General features: G+C 59.6%; 1 protein-coding gene across 1 annotated transcript in view; it reads right to left on the reverse strand.

Annotated features, from left to right (window-relative positions):
- Positions 1–1019: 1019 nt before the first annotated feature.
- The window catches only part of HHIPL1 (HHIP like 1), a 20317-nt gene continuing 6941 nt past the window's right edge, over positions 1020–14395 (reverse strand). Inside the window, 7 exon segments of the mRNA XM_023744438.1 lie at positions 1020–2577; positions 4584–4666; positions 7314–7395; positions 10473–10618; positions 13471–13597; positions 14099–14326; positions 14329–14395. The exon segment at positions 14329–14395 is cut by the window's right edge and continues 4 nt beyond it. Coding sequence (XP_023600206.1) covers positions 1907–2577; positions 4584–4666; positions 7314–7395; positions 10473–10618; positions 13471–13597; positions 14099–14326; positions 14329–14395 — 1404 coding nt within the window. The 3' untranslated portion in view covers positions 1020–1906.

Here is a 14395-nt window from a genome sequence, read left to right on the forward strand (position 1 = left end):
CTCCCTGCCGGGGTGCCCCCATTGAAGATGTTTAGCCTCTGTGCACCTTCGTTGCTGTGCCGTCTCGCAGCGGTGACCAGCACAGAGGTGACACGCTGTGGCGGGGCTAATGGAGGTTTCCACCAGGGGTTCAACGGGGCCCGACAGGCCGCGAGGGCCGGGGCCCAGGACACCCTGCTCAGGGCAGAGGTAGGAGTCGGAGAGGTGGCCCTGCAGCCCAGACTCTACACTCGGAGCCGGTTCCTTGGCCACCACACGGTCCCTAGTGCCCACTCCGTGCTCACTGCCCAGTGACCATCTGCTTATGTCCCTGACCCCCATCAGAGGCTGGGCCGGCCGTACCTGACGCCCCTCCACAGGCCTGGCACGAGCCAGGGACAAGGCCATCCGTGGTCACAGAGACTCAGAGAGAGGCTGAAGGCTCAGCCCCCACCCCAACTCCCAGGCAGGCGGGGGGCAGAGAGAAGAGGCAGGAAGTGGTTGTAAACAATCGCATGTCGGCACAGCCCCTGGAGACAAAGCATCAGTAGTCTCACTGGGCCCCAGCCCCGGTCGCCCCTCGTGGGGCTGGCGGGAAGGGAGGGTTCACTGAGCAGGGCTGGGTTTGGAGATCACACAGGTGGCCCCACAGGCCCGGATGCAGCCCTGAAGGTGAGCGGAGAAGCCTGGAGTCCCCCCCTCACCTGGGACCTGGACCTGGGAGTGGCTGGGGGCTACTGTCCTGAGGAGCAGGGCAGAGTCAAGCCTTAGGGATGGGTGTCCCAGTACACACACAATCCCCCCCCCCCCAAAGCATCCACAGGGGCCCAATGTCATGATGAGGTCCCAGGCGACCAGGAGGCTTCCCCTAGGGCAGTGGTCGGCAAACCGCGGCTCCCAAGCCACATGCGGCTCTTTGGCCCCTTGAGTGTGGCTCTTCCACAAAATACCACATGCGGGCACTCATGTACAGTGCGATTGAAACTTCTCGGCCCATGCGCAGAAGTCGGTTTTCGGTCTGGGCAAGTCTATTTTGAAGAAGTGGCGTTAGAAGAAGTGGGGGGTGTCGGTTGGTCGGGGAAGGGAGACGCGGCGCAGGTGGGCCGCAGGATACGCAGAGTGGGGGAGGGGCTCGCGATTCATGCACGAGTGTGGATGGGAGAGTTGGAAGGGGTCTATCTCAGCGAACATACCTCAATCAGATTAAGGACATTTTTAGCCAAGGCCAGCTCAGGAGCACTCTAATTAAGTTAATAACAATGTACCTACCTATATAGTTTAAGTTTAAAAAATTTGACTCTCAAAAGAAATTTCAATCATTGTACTGTTGATAATTGGCTCTGTTGACTAATGAGTTTGCCGACCACTGCCCCAGGGTCACCCAGTGCCTCCCAGCCAGCCCGCCCGCCCGAGGCACTGCTTCCTCCCAGGCAGCCGACCCTCACGGGGGCAGCCACGTTCCCACCGATGCCTTCCCGCTCTCCGCAGCGCCTGACTGCGGGGCCACACTCCTCAGCCACACATTCATCGGCTGCTCTGGGGCCTTCTGCTCCAGCCCCGGCAGGGCAGGCCTGGTCCCCTCCCTCGGTCCACCAGCCAGGGGCCATGTCTGTCCTTAAAGGGTGGCTGCCCTCAGTGCTCAGGGTCCCCAGGCCAGACTGTGTTCATGCCGCTGCTCGGAGGTAAGAAAAGACCAGGACCAACCCTGCAGGGCCCCGGGCCCCCACACACACGGGACACGTGAGCAGGGACACACAGAGAACACCGTGTACCGCGCACAGCTCAGTGAGGGCCGCATTCAGATGCACCACCCTCTACACCACACCCATGGCCACCTCCACCCTCCACTCCGGCGCACGCCCCAGGCACACACAGGCGGAGGGCCCTGCCAGGCTCCGACCCGAGGCAGGACAGCCGGGCCTGACCCCTACCCTCGCCCACGGTCGGGGTCCTCATGGCTGCATATGACGCCCGCGTCCTCCTCGTGTCTGCAGTTGTGCGTGCCCAGGCCCCTGTGCCTGCACTCCAGCAGGGTCTTCTCGTCGCCCGCGCAGCGCACGTCGTCCAGCAGGATGGGCAGCGCGCGGCCCTCCCCAAACTCCGCGCCCTTGGTGGCCCGCACGGCGTGGGCAAAGCCCAGCTGGCGGCACACCACGGCGGTGGCCTTTATGTCCCAGCCGTCGTCGCACACCGTGCCCCAACGTCCGCCTGCAAACACCTCCACACGCCCGCGGCCTGGGCCCAGGCCCGCAGGCCGCACCAGGCGCACGGCCCCATTCAAGGGCGCAGAGTTCTCGGTGCCAGGCCGGCCCCGCCGCCGGCCGCTGACCCTCCGGCCGCCAGGCCGCCGGGTGGGCCTTGCTGGGCTCAGGGTGGGCCTTGCTGGGCGCGGGGTGGGCCTTGCTGGGTGCGGGGTGGGCCTTGCTGGGTGCGGGGTGGGCCTTGCTGGGCGTGGGGTGGGCCTCGCTGGGCGTGGGGTGGGCCTTGCTGGGCGCGGGGTGGACACGGGTGGAGGGGCTGTGGGGCGGCGGCGGCTGGGCACCTTCGTGGGCGCGGGCGCTGTGGGCCGCGGGGTGCTCTCGGCCCTCCGGATGAACTCTGCAGAAGGGAAGAGCCTGCAGTCAGAGCAGCCCCCCAGCTCTCCATCGGGGAATGCAGACCCCAGGGAAAGATGTCCTTATTCTACCCTCCACTCAGACACCGCGGCTGCGTGCCTCTCTGGCCGCCCTGCCTCCTGGGAGTCCGCGTCCCTCACACTGTAAACTCGGGGCTTCTCAGAGCAAGTGACCCTTTCCGGTTCCAATGGTTGGTTTAAGGGGGAAGCTGAGACCCTCTGATGGGAGGAGGGGGACATGGCAGACGGGCAGGATGAGAACCAGCCTGCCCAGGGCCTGCTGCTCAGGGTGCAGCCTCCTGCCAGGCCTCTGGCTGCCGGCTTCTCCCGCTTGGCCTCTTGCTGCTCCCTCTGCCTAGACTGCCCCCCCACTCTCCCGCCATGGTGCACCCTTCCTCTCCCTTCCAGGCTCAGCCCTCAGCCTCTGCTCCGAGACCGCCACGCCCGCATCCTGCACTGCCCTGGGTCCCCATGGCACCAGCACACACGCTGTCACTGGGCCCGGGACACTAAATGACATGTCTGTGTGTCCCGGCCAGGAAAGGGCCCGGCCTGACCTGGAGCGGGTCCCTCCGAGAGTGCCGGAAACTGTGGAATGAGTCGCTGCAAAACTGGCCCAGGCCCGAAGCCACCTGAGGCTGGACTTACTCCCCCCAAACCCCGAGCTCCTCTCTCCCCCAACTTCCTCCACCCGGGGTCCCCTTCCTCGGGGCCAGGCACCCCGCCCGCCCAGGGGCCTAGCCTTGCCCTCCTCCTACAGCCCCCACAGCCAGACTGCCAACTGGTGAGCTGCTGGGTACACTCGCCCTCCTGAAGTAGCTCCTTTGGGCCACAGGGTGGTTTTTTAAAGCCAACATTTTCCAATGAGGAGATGTGTAGGTAACAGCTCGGAAAGGCAGACACCACATCCATCTCGCTCCGCGTGACATCCCCAAAATGAAGTGCACGGAAGTTCTGTGAATGAACTGAATAATGAACAGACGCGTTTCCTGCTTCTCTTAAGAATGGAAAGGTCGCCAAAACCGGTTTGGCTCAGTGGATAGAGCGTCAGCCTGCGGACTGAAGGGTCCCAGGTTCGATTCCGGTCAAGGGCATGTACCTGGGTTGTGGGCACATCCCCAGTGGGAGATGTGCAGGAGGCAGCTGATCGATGTTTCTCTCATCGATGTTTCTGACTCTCTATCTCTCTCCCTTCCTCTCTGTAAAAAATCAATAAAATATCTTTTAAAAAATAAATAAATAAATAAAAAAGAATGGAAAGGTCTGGCCCGACCGGCGCAGTTCAGTGGTTGAGCGCTGACCTATGAACCAGGAGGTCACGGCTCGAGGCACAGGCCGGGGTTACGGGCTCCATCCCCAGCGTGGGGCATGCAGGAGGCAACCAATCAATGATTCTCTCTCATCATTGATATTTCTATCTCTCTCTCCCTCTCTCTTCCTCTCTGAAATCAATAAAACTATTAAAAAAAAAAAAAAAGGATGGAAAGGTCTGGCAACACTGGGCCTCGCTCCCACCCAGCCTGGCCCCATAGAACAGCCCCTTCCTCAGGGCAAGCCTCCCCAGGTGGCCCCTGATCCCGGGGCAGTCAGTGGTGGCCTTGCCCGGCCCCTCAGGTCCTTGTCAAAGTGGAAGCATCTTGTGGCCGGCCCAGCCCCAATGCCCCCTCCCCTAGGGACCCTGCACCCAGGATAACTGTCCAGTATCCCTTGCTCACACACGCTGCACCCTCTTTCTCTGTGCCTCTCGTGGACTCTGAGGGTGCTTCCCTGGAAACAGCTATTTCTCCCTTCGCATGCCCCCTCTGAGACCTGCAGCCCTTTTGCGCCACCCACCCACGGCCTGGGACTGGCACACGTTGCCCACTTTAACTGAATGTCTCATGTGTGCCCAGCACAGGGCCCGGCAGAGGGTCCAGCTGGGAAGGCCCACGCTGGGTGTGGGCTGTAGGAGCGTCCCTCCCCCACTGGGTCCCTGTTGGTGGACACTTACTTTCTTTGGGCACAAAGCGGATGAGGCGGCTCCTCACCATCACCTGGGCCGGCTGGATCTGACACTTGCCGGGGGGTGCCCGTCTGCCAACACACAGAAGGTCATGAGCCCGGCCCTGGGAGCCTGCCCTGAGGCTGTCCTCTGACATCGCCCCCCCGCCCCCCATGGCCAGGCAGGGAGGGGAGGGCCCGTGTGCTTCCAGGCCTGGGCAGGTGAGAACAGTGGCCATTTATGGAGCACCTACTATGTGGCCCAGTGTCCCCACGTGCTCCATGCCCCGGGATCTACAGGAGTCCAATCCCAGGACAGGAATCCCTCATCCCGCTTCTGCATGAGGCCGGTGGCTCACCTGAGCCACTTCTAACTCCGAGCATGGCCTGTCCTCTGAACCTGGTCGGATGGCACTCCTCCTCCTCCCATAGCCTGCCAGTCCGACTCCTGTCACTGTAACCTACCCTGGCCCCAGCCCACAGCCTTTGAGGAGGGTCCCTGCCCCCCTGGTTCCTGGGTTTCTGGTGATGCAGAAACAGAGGCTCCTCTGCCAGCAGGAACCAGGGAGAGATTCGGTCCATTTAAAGGAAAAAGGCAGAGAGAGTGTGTGTCTCCGGGTTGGCAGCAGAGCTGGGGGACCCAGGGGCCTGGGGGGGTGGAGGGTGGGGGGAGGTGCATAGAGAGTTGGAAGAGAAAGGAGTCAAAAAAGGTTGCCAGGACTATGAATTGGGCTCTTCTGGCATCTTCGAGGGGCACCAGGAAGGAATGGAATTTCGTTTTAATTAGTTTTTGGCTCTCGATCTGTGAGTCTTTGAATGGGACCCGCCGATTCTGGGCTGACCACGTGGGTACAGACTTCAATAGGTTCCACCAGCTCAGGGGAAAGCCCAAGGGGTGAAGCAGCCACATGACACGAGGGGCCTCCAGACGGGCCTGGCCAAAGAGGGAAGCCGCGGAGGGAAACCGTGGGCCTGCCCCCCACCCCCCGCCCCCCTCCCCGCCCCCAGAATGAAGAAGCAGGCAGCACTTGTCAGAGCTGGAGACGGTGGGTTTTCTGGTGGCCCCGAACCCAAATACTATCCACACGCCCCACACAGACCCAGCAGGGGTTTGTTCCTTAAGGAAATTATGAAAAACATTTTTGTTGTGCAAAAGGTAGGCGATACACCCCAAACTGCCACATGAATGCGGTTATGTTTGGGCGGTAATGAATAGCCCCACCCCACCCCGCCACTCCTCACGCCTTCGTTTTCCAAAGGTTCTGTAATGGGGCCTCGTGCAACATGCTGCCGGGCAAAGAAACACGTTTGTTCCAAAAGAGAAAAATGAGAGGGATGAGGAGGGTCAGGGAGGGAGGGAGGGAGTCTGGCCGGTTTCTGCCTCCTCCCACACACGAGACCTTGAGCGGAACCGACCTCTGCCCTGCCGCCGGATAAGCCAAGATCGTGCGGCACCAACTAAGGCAGTGATGGTCCGAGGCGCATCTGGCGAGAATTAGGTGCTCCGTGCATGTGACATTTCCTTAGAGAAGCATCTGCTCTAAACGCTGGAAACGGCCAGGAACGCAGAAGATAGCTAGGGCACGATGACTCAACAGAAAATTACACGGCCATTGAAACCGGTCCTTTTGAGGGGGACGCGGCCATTAAAACCGGTCCTTTTGAGGGGGATGCAGCGTGGAAATGTTTATGCAGAACAGGGAAAGGAACGAGGGGAAATGCAAAGTTGGCAGGTGCCTTTCCGCAATGAGGTAATCCTGGCGCTGCCCACGTAAAGAGGGGAGGCCGAGGGTTTTCCTTGAGAAATATGTGAATAATGAACAGGCCCTAGCCGACATGGCTCAGTGGGTAGAGCATCGGCCTGCAGACCGACGGGTCCCGGGTTCGATTCCAGTCTAGGGCACGGACCTTGGTTGCAGGCTCGATCCCTGGCCCTGGCTGTGTGCAGGAGGCAACCAATGGATGCCTCTCCCTCCTCAATGTCTTTCTCTCTGTCTCTCCCCCTCGTTCCACTCTCTCTAAAAATCAATGGGAAAAATATCCTCAGGTGAGGATTAACAACAAAAAATAATAGTAATAATGAACAGACCTGTGCTTTAAGAAAAAAATGCGGTAGGCAGGAATGTCTGCAAAGCTGTCACAGACCAGAGGAAGCTAAGGAGATGTGATGACTAATGCAATTCTGGAACAGAAAAAAGAATCTGAGAGAAAAACTAGAGAAATTCTTTTTAAAAAGTGCAGTCATCTCAATTGTAAAAAGAAGTATGGAGTTTAATGAATAGTAATGTGCCAATATTGCTCGTTAATTGTGACAAAGGTGCTGTAATAATGTAAGACATTTAAATAATAGAGGAAAATAAATAAATAAGAAGGGTGAGGGGCATATGGGGAAAACTCTGTATTATCTTTGCAACTTATTTGTAAACCTAAAACTATTCTAAATTCTAAATGCTTTCGGTTTTTTAAAAATGTGATGATGGGGCTTGCGCTTATGAGCTCCCATCAGTGTGTCTGACTCCCTCCTGTCACGGACAGAGGTGGACTTTGAAGTCCGGGTTTGAATCCTGGACCTGCCTCTCACCAGCAGGATGGGCTTGTCCAGTCACTTCCCTCTTCGGGCCTCAGTCTTCTCATCTGGGAAATGGGGACGTGAATAACCTCCACCTGAGGGCGTGCCAGAGAGGGGAACTGAGGTAACGGAGTCAGTCTATCTCGGGGGGTGGGGGGGGGGATGGCTCACCTGGAGGGGTCGATGATCTTGTAGATGACGCCACGAGCTGCTGTGGCACTCGGCACGCCCGTGGACATGAAGTACAGCTCCCCTTGGACAAGAAACAAGGCAGGGAGTGGGCACGCTGCCTGGAGGCTGTCCCAGCGGCCCCACACCCCCACCTCGGGCTCTGAGACCAACCCCGACCTCAGGAGGCGAGCCTGAGGGGTCCAGGCCCACGCAGCTCACCAGCGCCCAGAACTGAGACAGCCCCAGAACGGCCACTGACGGGCCCCAGGGCCTCTGTAGCTCTCCAGGGCGGTGGCTACTCTGCCGGACCACCCAGGCTCGACCCTCTGAAGCCCCTGGTCACCTGCCTGGGTTTCACGCCCAGCACCACACACCCCTGGGCACAATGAGGGTCCATGTCCCAGCTCCTTACTAACTGCCTGCTGGGTAATGCGGGCACACCTGGCTCTCCGAGCCTCAGCTTCCTCATCCCAAAATGAAATGCCTCATAGGACTGTCATTTGGATCTATTTTTATTGACTTCAAAGAGAAAGGGAAAGAGAGAGAAAGAGAGACATCAATGATGAGAATCATTGATTGGCTGCCTCCTGCACGCCCTCTACCAGAGATTGAGCCCACAACCCGGGCATGTGCCCTGACTGGGAATTGAACTGTGACCAGGGTGACTTCCTGGTTCATAGGTCGATGCTCAACCACTGAGCCACACCGGCCGGGCAGGACTGTCATTTAAATTAAAAGGGCACACGGGTCGGTGCTATCAGCATGAGCTTTCATTGCTGATGTCAGTCACGGGGATCTGGGTCCGGCCAAGTCCTGGAGGCTAGAGTCTGTCTCCACTCACCGACTAGCAGGCAGAACACTAGCTCGGGGAGTTTCTCGTGTGAATGCCAGTCCCTGCACTCAGCCCGTGTGAGCACCAGCAGCTCCGGGACCCCCCACTCTGAGCCTCAGTTTCCCCACCTCTCGGGACGGGAGTGGAAATGCAGGGAGCGGGGTCACAAGCACCTGGCACCATGGGCGTTCAGGGAATGTGAGTCCTCGCTCTCTGCCCCCGGCCCTTGCTACCAGAGGCACCTATGTCCAGGAAACAGGCTTCATCATTCCCATCTTACAGGTGAGAAAACAGCTCAGAGAGGCCAAGCGACCTGTCCAGCGTCACACAGCTGGGTAGTGCAAGCGAGGCCCCTATCTCAGCACCGTCTCTGCCCCCAAGCTCACACGGATGTGGGACACATGTGGCCGTGAGGCCAAGACACAGGCACACTTCCTCTCTGGGCCTCTTCCAGAGAGAGGCCCTGGAAGCCACTGTCTCCCTCCTGGCTGTGTGGCCCTCCCATCTACACTCCAGCCCCCTGAAGGGCCTGGGGGCTCGCCGCACACTCCGCTTCCTCAGCCTGGAATGCCCTTCTCCCCTGTCTTCCTCCGGCTGACCAAGTTCAAGCACACGGCCCTCTGGGAGGCCTCCAGGCACCAGCTGGGTCCAGCATTCCCCTCCCCAGGGCTGAGCAGAATAGTCAACCTCAGTTTCCCCACCTGTAAAGTGACGGGGTTGGACCAGGCACACTCCACGCTCCCTCCGGCCTTGATCTGCTGGGAGCCGTGGCCCTAGCCCCATGCACAGGCAGGGAGCCCCACCAGCAATGATGGACCTGCCCGGGGCCAGGCTGCCCTCCTGGTCTCTGCCATGTGGACGGTCCCTGGAGGACGCCGGGCCAGCAGAGGCCCTTGTTTCACAATTTACAAGTCTTAGAGCAGCGGTTCTCAACCTGTGGGTCGCGACCCCTTTGGCGGTCGAACGACCCTTTCACAGGGGTCGCCTAAGACCATCCTGCATATCAGATATTTACATGACGATTCATAACAGTAGCCACATGACAGTTATGAAGTAGCAACGAAAATAATTTTATGGTTGGGGGTCACCACAACATGAGGAACTGTATTAAAGGGTCGCGGCATTAGGAAGGTTGAGAACCGCTGTCTTAGAGGAACAGCTAGAGAGATGGAGGCTGGAGCCTGGAGCTGGGAGAGGGTTGTTTGCACTGGACCCCATGGCTCAGTGCTCTCCAGGGGCCGCAGCCCAAGCTTGCCAGCAGGCTGTCCCTGGGCTGTCCGTCTCCGAGGGGCCTCTGCCTGCTGTCACCTCACTCGGTGCCACTCAGAGGGCTGAGGAAGGGCCCTGGGAAATGCATCTTCCAGGCCCTGCCTTTCTTGGGGGGTGGGGGGGAGAGTTAGGGGGGCCAAGGAGAGAGAGAGCATCTCTCCTTCCAAACATGTTAACCCCCTATTGACCAAAAGAAAGGGTTTTCAGGAGCCCACTGGGCTTGGGGAGGGCAGTGGGGGCTGCGGCTGCCCTTTGGAGAATTCAGATTCTGATGGGTGTCGGCTCAACAAAGGTTTCCCACACTCAGGCCTGGGGTCTCTGGGCACTGGGCTCTGCAAGGGGAAACCCCTCCAAAGGCCCCCTGGTGGGTGTTGCCCAGCAACCGGGCCAAGCATCCACTAGGCCCCACCGTGGGCCCCTAGTCTTTTGTCCAGGGACAATCCAGGGCCAAGGACAAAGGCAGGAGGCTGGAGTGGGACCCAGCCCCCGCGGCCCCTCTTCCTCCCCCCTCCCCACTGTTCCTTACATTGAAAATGCAAGTGCCTGAACGGGAGACCCACTCACAGGCAAGGGGGCGGTGGTACCCACGTTCTAAAGACCCCGTGGCTTCATTTTATAGGCCCAATACACTTGCCATCAGGAACCCAGGGCAGTGGAGGTCTTGGGAGGCACTCCCCAACCCCCCTCACCCCCACCCCATCCCTGCCCCCGCCTGCATTTCCACCAGTACTTCCTGGTCCCTAACTTTCCTGGTCCTCTAACTGCCCTGAACTCTTCCCCAAGTCACCGTGCTGAGCCTCCCAGCAACCTCACCCAGGGTGGAGGTGGAGGGAGGGGGAGGAGGAAGCTGGTGAGGATGATGCGCAAGCAAGATCTCCAGCCCCACCCCCTCTCCAACACATTACTCTTCATCCTGAAATGGTTTCAGGCCTGAGACCCCATTCCTTAAACCTCAGACGTGAGACCTCATCCCTCGAACCCCAAGCCAGAAGGACCCAGGGGATGGGGGGACCAGCCAGGCACGGGCAGCCGGGACGGAGCGTCCTCGGAGTGCTCACCGGCCTCATCCTCCGCGAAGGAGATGATGTGTGGGTAGTAGTTGTTGATGAGGCCCGGGAACTCGCAGGTCTGGCCGCGGCCCATGCAGAGCTCGCTGTACTGCCACTGGCCCGGCCCCGGGCTCTCTCGGAGGGACATCAGGCGCCTGCCAAGGAGAATGAGCTGTGGGGTCACGCCTGGCCTGGTGCGCAGGGGAACCCCACCCAGCCACCCAGCCACCCCCTCATCTGTTACCCATGCAACTGCGGTGAGCAGTTAGCCAGACATGAGCAGAGCAAGGACGGTGGGCCGGGTACAGACGGTCACCAGGGCGGAAAGCCTGGGTGCCTAGCAACGGACAAGTGTAGGGTGGGACCGCACCCCCAGGGTGACCTCCCCTCCCTAGCATATCGCTGCTCCTGCGGTTTGGACCCCTGACCTTTCCTCCCTAGAGATACTAGGCTCAGCTGTATTTCAGCTCCAGGCCCAGAAAAGCAGCAAAACCAGACAAGCAACACCACAGCGGACCTCAGGACCAGCTGCACTGAATAATGACCCCCTGACCAGTCAATCAGTGGAGGCCTGAAAGGACACCCCTGGGAAGCTGATGAATATTCTATTGAATCTTCCCCTGGGACCGCCCCTAAAGCCCCCACCCTTAACACCCTTAGGACAGAGGACCCAGCGGGCTCTTCCTGCTGGGAGCACGCCCTGCCTTTCCCTCCCTCCCTCCCCTCCCCCCAGGAGCCTCAGCAGTACCTTCCTCACTTCTAAACTCCAAGGGCCCTTCCTTTGCCTCTGTAACTTGTTCCTAAGTCCATTTCTTCTACAGATTTCTTCTACCTCGGTGATTTTCTAAATGAATGTTCTCTTACAGTTTGCGTCTTGGCTCTGAGTTCTTTCCAAGCTAGAGGCTGCTGAACCCAGGGCGGGTCTGACCCCACTGGTCTAACACCTGGAGCCGTTCTTGCCGCCCCCCAACACAACCAGAACCACATACAACTGGAGGGTCCGGTGCAAACAGAGCGTGTAGGCCCCTTGTTCTAAAAGGGTTGAGAATTTCAAGACAGTGAGACAGCAGAGCATCAAGCCAAGTGTGGGCCCTTCTCAGCACGGGGCCCTTCACATCCATGAAGCCTGCCCTGCATGAAGTCTTTACTGAGCACCTACTATGTACCAGAGAAGCATGAAGGGGGGGCACACAGAGACCAAAGACCAGCTTGGTTCCTTCCCCCTCAGGCCACCCCCGCCCAGTGACCACCAGGAGGCAGTCAGGAGCTGCCTTGGATGGCAGAGCTCTGCGAGGCTGGTGCCAGGAGTGTGCACACACTTTGGAGCTGCCTCCACTTCGGTGCTCAAGATGGAACCTGGGCACCTTCAGAATATGCTGATCTGGCCCCTTACTCCCTTCCCCGCCTGTCAATTACCTACTGATACTCCCAGGCCCTGTTCGCTGCCCCCTCCTCCGGGAAGCCATCCTGACTGCCCACCTTGGGCTTCTCCAGCACTGTGCACAGGTTCTCTGAGGCGGACTAGAGTGGACCAAGTGTCCCTGACTTGGGTGTCAGGTACTCTTCAACTCTGTTGTTCTCTCTGGCCCTGGCACAAAGCCTGGCCCAGCAGATGGGCTTGGGAAAGGGAGGCAAAATTAGTTAAATTTCTGCAGTCAGGTGACTTAGGAGATAGGAGAATTGGGGTAAAAACTGAGGCTACATCTAGACCCACTTTCCAGATGGGATAGTTGAGTCCCAGAGGCAGACCCCAAGGAAGGGGCGGAGCTGATAAAAGGATCCAGCATCCAGAGGCTCTCTCTCAGCTCCAGCTGCAGACACGCCCAAGTCAGCAGCCTGCAGAGGTGAGCATTCTCCTCCAGCCTCGGGCTCCTTAACGCCTCACTCTCCTGAGCAACAGCTGCCCTCGGTGCTCCGGCTCCAGTTTGGATAAGCAACAGCTACCAGACGCTGAGCGTGCACTCGATGCTAAGTGTGTGCATGTACTAACGGACTCAGTCCTCAGACAGCCTTGGAGGCAGCTGCTACCATCATCTCCACTTTGCAGATGAGGAAACTGAAGCTGAGAGAAGTCAGTCACACGGCTACTAGGGGGGCAGGATGGGACCCAGGCCACCTCAGCTGCACTTTCAGGCATCGTGCCAGGTGCATCCCTGCCCTGGGCCTCGCTGGGCCTCAGTGTTCTCCTCTGTACAATGGGAGAGCGAGGTGGTCATGTGTAGAGGGCCCCCTGGGAATGCACATGGATGACCTTTAAATTAATGTCAGCTGAGTCCGAGGTCACTGGCAGGGCCGTCTCCCGGAAAACAGCCTCCCAAAATGTGGGAGACTGTTATCAGTACTGATATCTTATCTTTATCCATGTGCTGGGAATAGGGAATGAATTGACCCACCCAGGTCTTGATATGCTAAATCCTGTCCTTGTGCCAGGAATGAGGAATGAATAGGACCTGGGTACACCCAAAATTCCTTTGACCTTAAACCTCCCCTTTGGAAGTAAATAAATGCGCTGTGTTGTCTGTGGTGGGTGTGACTGTCTCTCCATCAGAGTGGCAGCCCCCCACCTGGCCCCAGCTTTTCTCTATTTCTGTGTCTGGTCTCGTTTTTTCTTTATTTTCTTAATCCCCAGCTCCGCTCAAGAACCTGTCGTTTTCCCGTGCGGGTCGCGGGAAACAGAAACAGCTCACCACAGTCAAGAGGCCCCAAAGCTCCTCTGGGGAAGGAGTCTGACCCACAGCAGGTATGGGGGGTGTGCTCTGCCCCCCAGGGAGGCGCCCGGCAGAAGAGTGTGGGAATTGGGAAACAAGGCTCCAGGGGCCCCGGTGGTCAGGCCTGGGCTGGAGCCCCAGCTCCCCCATCCCAGCAGGGCGGCCTCTCTGGCCTCTCCTGGACCAATGCACCCGGGGCCCTGGCAGCTGGTGCAGTGACAGGTCCTGGCCCCCAGGGAAGTTGTTAGGGTCCCTCCTTTGCCCTCCCTGCCTCCCAGAAGGGCTGTCAGGCCACTCACCCGCTCATGAAATCGCCGAAAATGTAGAGGCCGTTCAGGTTGGGGTACTCGCAGCCCCGGTATACGTAGCCACCGGTGACCGACTTGCCCAGCTTGTGTGGGTAGGCGAATATGGGCAGCACATCATCTGTAGGGTGGGGGAAGCCAGGGTGAGTGGAAGGGATCAGCACCCCCCACAACAAATCGTTGCGGGTGGTCCTGAGTCTTGGGGGGCAAAGGGCTGTGAGGTCACTAGGAGGGCCAGAGATGGGGACCCAGGTCATTACCAAGGGAGGGAGATGCTTACAGCTTCTAGGTTCGGAGAAGAGCAAGGAGCATCCCAGGAGAATGGGGGAGGGGGAGAGTGGGGAGAGGCGAGGTCAGGTCCTGGGTGGGGTGTGGGGGACCAGGGGAGAGGCATTGGCGCACATCCTTTGGGGTGGATCTGGGATCAGGGGGTCCCCCAAGGGCGGTCTCCTTGAGCCTGGGGCAGACACAGGAAGGGGAGTGGGGGGATGGGGGAGATCCGGGAGGTGGGTCCAGGGCGCAGAGGGTGGGAGGCGTTGGCGCACAGCCTTGGGGATGGGGAGTGGGGGGATGGGGAGGTCCGGGAGGTGGGTCCGGGGCGCAGGGGGAGGGCGGCGGTCACCCAGGGAGGCGTTGGCGCACAGCTTGAGGTCGTAGCACTCGAAGCCCTCGCGCGCGCGCCAGCCGTAGTTGCGGCCGCGCTCCACCAGGTCCACCTCCTCGAACTTGTTCTGACCCACGTCGCCGCAGAAGAGGCGCCCGCGGCCCGCGCCCGACGCCGGGTCGCCGCGGTCGAAGGAGCAGCGCCACATGTTGCGCACTCCCAGGGCGTAGACCTCGGGCCGCGCCGCGGGTCGCCCACGAACGGGTTGTCGGGCGGGATGCGGTAGGGCGGGCCGCGATCAGTGCCGTCCACGTC

This window comes from Myotis lucifugus, unplaced genomic scaffold (assembly GCF_000147115.1).
Source record: "Myotis lucifugus unplaced genomic scaffold, Myoluc2.0 scaffold_464, whole genome shotgun sequence".
NCBI classification, from domain to species: domain Eukaryota; kingdom Metazoa; phylum Chordata; class Mammalia; order Chiroptera; family Vespertilionidae; genus Myotis; species Myotis lucifugus.